At 44.3% G+C, this 7053-nt stretch overlaps 1 protein-coding gene across 1 annotated transcript; it reads right to left on the reverse strand.

Moving 5' to 3' along the window:
* Positions 1–225: 225 nt before the first annotated feature.
* LOC311377401 (C-type lectin domain family 4 member C-like) lies at positions 226–970 on the reverse strand (the record flags this gene model as incomplete). Its single annotated transcript, XM_084491297.1, has 1 exon — positions 226–970. A coding segment is annotated over one exon (745 nt), but the record flags the coding sequence as incomplete, so codon positions are not given.
* Between the last annotated feature and the right edge of the window lie 6083 nt (positions 971–7053).

Here is a 7053-nt window from a genome sequence, read left to right on the forward strand (position 1 = left end):
TCTGACTCTTTCCCTCCTAACCTCAGCATCTAACAGAGAGCAGCATCTATGTACAGCTCCTGCAGTGACCAGTGAAGGATTCATGTTCATTCATCATCACAGCTCTTATCCAATGGAGGAACCCAACAAGTATGGAACAAAACAGCCAGCATCTGTTAGCATTAAGATGTAAAAAATAGTCACAAAGAAATGTTTCCATCAATCATTTCATTAAATGATGTTCACAAAGTTGAATGATGTTCCCCTCTGCCCATTTAAATTGGTTCTGCTCCCGGACCCTCAGTAAGCAGTTTCTGTCCTCACCACCATCAGGTCCCCCTCTGCTCCAGGAGGGTTTATCCAGTGACAGGACGGTCCCATCAACCCATCTCCACATCCCTTCACCGGCCTCATCTGTCGCTCCGAGCCAGATGTATTCGCCGTACCTGTTAATGAAGTCCATCTCCTCTTTACTGTCCACCACCACCAGATCTGCTCCGTGGGAAACACAAAACTCCCTGCTCTTATTCCAGGATAGATACACCTTGGAAAACAAGTAACATTTACAACCAAACTTATCCCAACCATTTGGACAGCACTGTTTACAAAGCAGTGTGTCTCTCTGTTCTGTTAAATTCTTCAGCCTTTGGAGAAGTTGCTCCACGTCACTCTCCATGTTTACAGTCTTCTCCATGACGGTCTTGTATTTCACTGCCAACCCAAGCAGTCCAGCCAGCAGGACCACAGACAGCAGGCCCAGAAGCACCACCACAGCCCTGATCGGACACCTAGGAGGACTCACAGCGTCCGGCCGCTGACTTCTTCCTGTTCCCAGAGACTTGGAGGACTCCTCTGTCCCCACAGAGTCCTGCTGTTGATCTCTGAGGCTCTCCAGACTAGCGTAGATGTCCCCTATCCTCTCCTCTCTCTCTCCTTGTGTATACCTGACCTTGGTCATCATGTTGGGCGTTGTGTAAATCACCTCAGCCATGTTCTGGTCTTAAGTGTTTTCAGAGAGTTTATCTTATCCGTCCCCTACGAGTTGTTGGTCTTTCTGTGCGTTCTGTTTGCCAGCATGCCAAAATCTTAAGAGCAACTTTGATTAACAGCAAGTATTTTAACCACATGTTAGGTTCTACTTGTGCTTATAGAGACTGGGTGTCAGTGGTACGTCTGCTGCATCATATCCTCAATGTTCAGATTATTCTACTTACTTCAAAGCGATCAAAATGTACACAAATACATGGTTGAAATACATATCCTTGTCATAGGCCAATGCTAAAATAAATGTTTGAAGTTAATATAAAATGTAAGATGATTTAAAATTAGGGTTTAATATCTGGCACTTCAACTACCTCAACTTGGTCCATTGGAGTCTGTTCAAAGCTGTTCTGGCATCTGGTGAGCAGATAACAGAACAGCAGACTTGTTTTCTACTATTAGGCTTGTGGTTCTGCTCCAACAGCCTGACTTTACAAGCTGTACAAATCTGCCCCCAAGTGGTCAAACAAGACTTTGTCATTTCTGAAGAAACTCTGTTCTTGAGTTCTTGAGTGTATACCGTACCACAGACGAGATTCTTAAATGTAATTATTAATTCTTAGTCATTTCCCTCTCTGGGTCCTCCTCCTACATTTAGCGGCCATCATCCTGGAGAGAGAAGCAGAGGACCTCTGGGATCAAACCCGGACCCTTTGGACGCCATACCCACTAGACTAGCCCCGCCCCCATACGCACATGTATTAATACACGTGTCTTCATTCATCTGTGGTTCAGGTGAGGCTGACCTGGATGCTGTCTGTGATGCCTGCCTTCCCTACCTGAGCTGTAGACAACCAATCAGCCTTCAGGAGGCTTGTCTAAGGTAGAAGCGGCGCTACACACACACACACACACACACACACACACACACACACACACACACACACACACACACACACACACACACACACACACACACACAGGGTGAGGGTCAATATCATTGACGTTCAGATGCATTTAAATGGTTGCTGGCAGTTGCAAGTACGGTCTATCACACAATTAAACGAGGATAAACGCTATGTATTTTTGTTGATTTATTTCGTATGTATAATAGTTTATTCAAAGTTGGCAGATATATTCGAGTGAATGGGGCGGCGCCCTAGCGCCCTCTATTGACCAGCCGCCACTGGAAATAAATGTTGGCTTGAGACCCCGACTCAAAGGTAAAAGGTGTCTCAGCGTGCTGCTGACTCCTCCCCTTCCTCCAGCGTGTTCCGTCACCTGATCCAGGCGGACCCGGACGCCTTCTGGCTGACGCTGAGCCAGCTGCACACGCCCCGCCCCATCCCCACCTCCAGCCCCTCCCACCGGGCGGGGCGGGCCCCAGCCGGTACCAGTACACACACAACCTGGACCAGCTGCTGAGGGACGCCTTTGGGCCCCCTGGCTTGCAGAGCCCCGGGTCTCTTAACGCCTCTAGGTTTTCAGATCTAGAGTTAGGGTTAGGGGTTCCGATGTGATGGGATGGGTTTTAGGGGTTTGTTTTTTGATTTTAGGGATTGGAATTAGGGTTTAGGTTTTGATGGGCAAAAATAACCTAACGGACACATTACATTACGAATATAGTCAACTCTGGGTCCAAACTTAACGAACACAACACACCACACATTCAAGAGGGTCAAGATGACCCTCGAGCCCCCCCTGCGGAGAACACTCTGCCACAGCTAGATGGCGAGGACACACATATCACACAGAAAGACAACACTACCCGGAGGCTCAGGGACAAGAGAACCCTCTATAACCCTCACAAAGTCTAACACACACACCTGGCTAGGAAAGATACTATAAGTTTCACATGCACCGGATCACGGGGACTCTTCTGAAGCAGAACTTCCACGGAGGCGAAGCTCCAGACGACCTCAGCGCTGTTAGGGGACGTAGAATATTCGATCTCTCACGCTTTATGAATCAGTATTACCTTTGCTACTTTATTCAATAAATCCGAGGCCCTCGTGCTGATAGACTTTATTACCTCTCCGTCTCATTTTATCTGGTCAAGTAAAGGCAGACTGTTTTTCCCAACAGTTTCCTACTAACCCTAAAACAAATCCTAGAACCGAACAAAAACCTGTGTTGTTCTTGGTGTGATAGCGCCATCTAAAGGAGTTTAGATGGCACTGGCAGTAGACCTAATTCACAACTCTCCCTCTCAATTGTCTTCTGTTAGCGAGCCATTTAATATTAATGCTTTTATCGAATAGGACGTAGGCTATTGTTTCTCTCTTAAATTAGGCAATGTCCTTTTCTTCTATACCAATTGTATTTTATTATCAGAGTAGAGTCAATGTAGACCGGACTGGTTAACTTTTAAATAAAAATGCAAAGATAATGTCCTAACATCTGCCGGATACGAAAGCAGCATGAATGAATTCGGTGTTTTACCCATTAATAGAAATTGTGGAACAGGCTTAAAGAAGGCTAATTGCAAAAGGAAAGAGTGAATAAAATACAACGTAGACTACTGCAATATTGGAGGCCGTGTTGAGTTAAAGCGTTGGAAAGTAAATGGAAAAGCCAACGACATTACATTGCACATTGTAGGCCTACACATCGTAATTTTGTCATAGTCAATGATCATGTTGTTTCAAGTATCAGTAGTACTAGTAGCAGCCCTATGAACATGTTTCATTCCTGATTTTATTGTCGACTATTAAATAGGTGTGGACCCGCTGATTAAAAAAACAAAACATTAATATCACCATCGACCAAGAGGAGGCAGTCTTGTACACATGATACCAAATGGGATACAGATTGTAAAATGAAAACAAGATACTATCCACCACGGATTAATGTGATCATGTAAGGACCAAAGAGACCACCAGTGCCTACATATTTTGAGAAAAGAATCTGAAATGTGCAAAAAAGACTGAGTCCCGCTGTATTATTCAGGCTGAACTACAGCGACTATTCACGGGCGCGAACCCACTACTGAGCGGCACGGGGGCTTTGACCTGCTCCGTTTCCGACCTGGGCCGGTGCACCCCTCCTTAGACGACCTGGTAGTCCCGGGCTCCCCCGGGAGCACCATATCGATACCGAACTTAGCGCGGACACCCGATCGACATAGCCCACTGCAGCTCAGAACTCCTGAGCTCAAACGATCCGCCAGCCTCAGCCTCCCAGTAACTTGGATTACAGGCGCACGCCACTGCGCCCGGCGAGAGAGAGCAGCGCCAGTAGGAGATATGGCTCGTTCGCGTGTGACGTCATACAGGTGGGCTACGTGGAGAGGTTGGATTAACGCCTCTAGGTTTTCAGATCTAGAGTTAGGGTTAGGGGTTCCGATGGGATGACATTTAGGGTTTGGGTTTACTACTACTAACCCTAAAACAAACCCTAGAACCGAACAAAAGATGGCACTGGCAGTAGACCTAATTCACAACTCTCCCTCTCAATTGTCTTCTGTTAGCGAGCCATTTAATATTAATGCTTTTATAGACTAGGACGTATTGTTTCTCCTTTAAATTAAGCAATGTCCTTTTTCTGCTACAACCAATTGTATTTTATTATCAGAGTAGAGTCAATGTAGACCGGACTGGTTAACTTTTAAATAAAAATGCAAAGATAATTTCCTAACATCTGCCGGATACGAAAGCAGCATGAATGAATTCCGTGTTTTACCCATTAATAGAAATTGTGGAACAGGCTTAAAGAAGGCTAATTGCAAAAGGAAAGAGTGAATAAAATACAACGTAGACTACTGCAATATTGGAGGCCGTGTTGAGTTAAAGCGTTGGAAAGTAAATGGAAAAGCCAACGACATTACATTGCACATTGTACACATCGTAATTTTGTCATAGTCAATGATCATGTTGTTTCAAGTATCAGTAGTACTAGTAGCAGCCCTATGAACATGTTTCATTCCTGATTTTATTGTCGACCATTAAATAGTTGTGGCAGTCTTGTAGGCCTACACATGATACCAAATGGGATACAGATTGTAAAATGAAAACAAGATACTATCCACCACGGATTATTGTGATCATGTAAGAACCAAAGTGACCACCAGTGCCTACATGTTTTGAGAAAAGAATCTGAAATGTGCAAAAAAGACTGAGTCCCGCTGTATTATTCAGGCTGAACTACAGCGACTATTCACGGGCGCGAACCCACTACTGAGCGGCACGGGGGCTTTGACCTGCTCCGTTTCCGACCTGGGCCGGTGCACCCCTCCTTAGACGACCTGGTAGTCCCGGGCTCCCCCGGGAGCACCATATCGATACCGAACTTAGCGCGGACACCCGATCGACATAGCCCACTGCAGCTCAGAACTCCTGAGCTCAAACGATCCGCCAGCCTCAGCCTCCCAGTAACTTGGATTACAGGCGCACGCCACTGCGCCCGGCGAGAGAGAGCAGCGCCAGTAGGAGATATGGCTCGTTCACGTGTGACGTCATACAGGTGGGCTATACGTGGAGAGGTTGGTTTAACGCCTCTAGGTTTTCAGATCTAGAGTTAGCAGGGCTCTCAAGTCTCACGCATTCGGCGTGAGACACACGCAATTGAACCCATTCACACGCTCACACGCCACACTTATTTCACAGTATTTCTCACGCAGAGAAATTACCAGGATAGCGCCCACCAATTTGCGCCGCTATTTAACAGTGGAACAGGTAGGAATCAAATGGGTTTCCCGTACGTAGGGTAACCAGACGTCCTCTTTTTCCCGGACATGCCCTCTTTTTGAGACACTTAAAAAAAAATGTGTGGCGGAATTTCAAAATCGTCCGGGATTTTATTAAAGCTCCCTCCAGAGTGTTGTCCCTTTACAAGGACAAGGGCATGGCCAAGGAGATGACCTGGAAGGAGTTCCAGCAGTCTGACTTCTTTGAGGTGGAAAGGGACCGATGGGAGTTGAGGACTAATAGTTTAATAACATTGTATATATGTTTACACTTTTTTATAAATATATTCTGTACATTTTTATTGTTCCTTTGTTTACATATTATCTTTTTTTTATTAGATGTGTGTTTAATTATTCAGCTTGTGTTTATGTACAATAAAATATCATGAAAACATGACTGACTTTCTTTACTTGACAGTGTTAGAAATAGTGATGGAAAATTTAATAATAATAACAAACATTTATATTCATATGCTGTATGCTTCCCTAATTAACGCCCATCATGCATAAAATAGTTGCTTAATATTTGGAGATTAGTAGGCCTACCTTATTTGCACAATTATTAACTATTAACATTGTCTTATCTACATTTTTCTATACTTAACTTTATTCACCAATTTACCTGAGCAGATTCCTTTAAACCTGATTGAAACCTAATTGACACTTTCATTAAAGGGCAGCAACTTGTTTCTGAATTATTTGCTTTGTGAAGCAGATTGTGGTGTGTTTCATGCATAATTTATATAATATAGATATTGTTTATGATTCTTTTTGTTTATATTATTAAGTTCAATTCAAACTTTTCAAGAAACAGTAAGTAAAAGTAGAATTATTATATATCCTTTAATAACAAGGTCTCATTATCATATTATCCTCAAAGATTAATTATTTAAACCTTTGTCCAAATAAGCTTTTGTTTGTTTGGGTAACGTGGGATTCGAACCGCCTCCTCTGGGAGACGCTCCTGCTCGATTCTGATTGGCTAATCAGCGTTCTACGGCTATACGCGGATGGCCTTCGCGGCACACCTGCAGGTAATTCCGCTGATTATTTCGCGGGTCTCGGTGCGGCTTGCGCTGCGTCTCCATTGAGCCTCACTGTGCTGCTGCTGCTCGCGCTCAGTCAGCTGTTGACTCCATCAAACCGGTTAGATTGAAAAAGACGTTGCGCCGTCTCCATTACATTGACGTTATTTTGGAGGTTTAACCGAAACATGGTTAGAAACGTCCCGTTCAAGTTATAAAAGTAACTAATGATCCGTCTGGTCCTTTGTTCTCCAGGTTGACCGTCGGGTTAACGAACACTTTTTGAAGTAAATCGGCCCGCTACATCCGGACCTGCTGTGAGTAGGACATTTATTTATAATTTATCTCAATTGTTTTTTACTAGGCATACTTGATAAGTTGAAT

The sequence above is a fragment of the Micromesistius poutassou genome (genome assembly GCF_964030765.1).
Source record: "Micromesistius poutassou genome assembly, contig: SCAFFOLD_5122, whole genome shotgun sequence".
Classification (NCBI taxonomy): domain Eukaryota; kingdom Metazoa; phylum Chordata; class Actinopteri; order Gadiformes; family Gadidae; genus Micromesistius; species Micromesistius poutassou.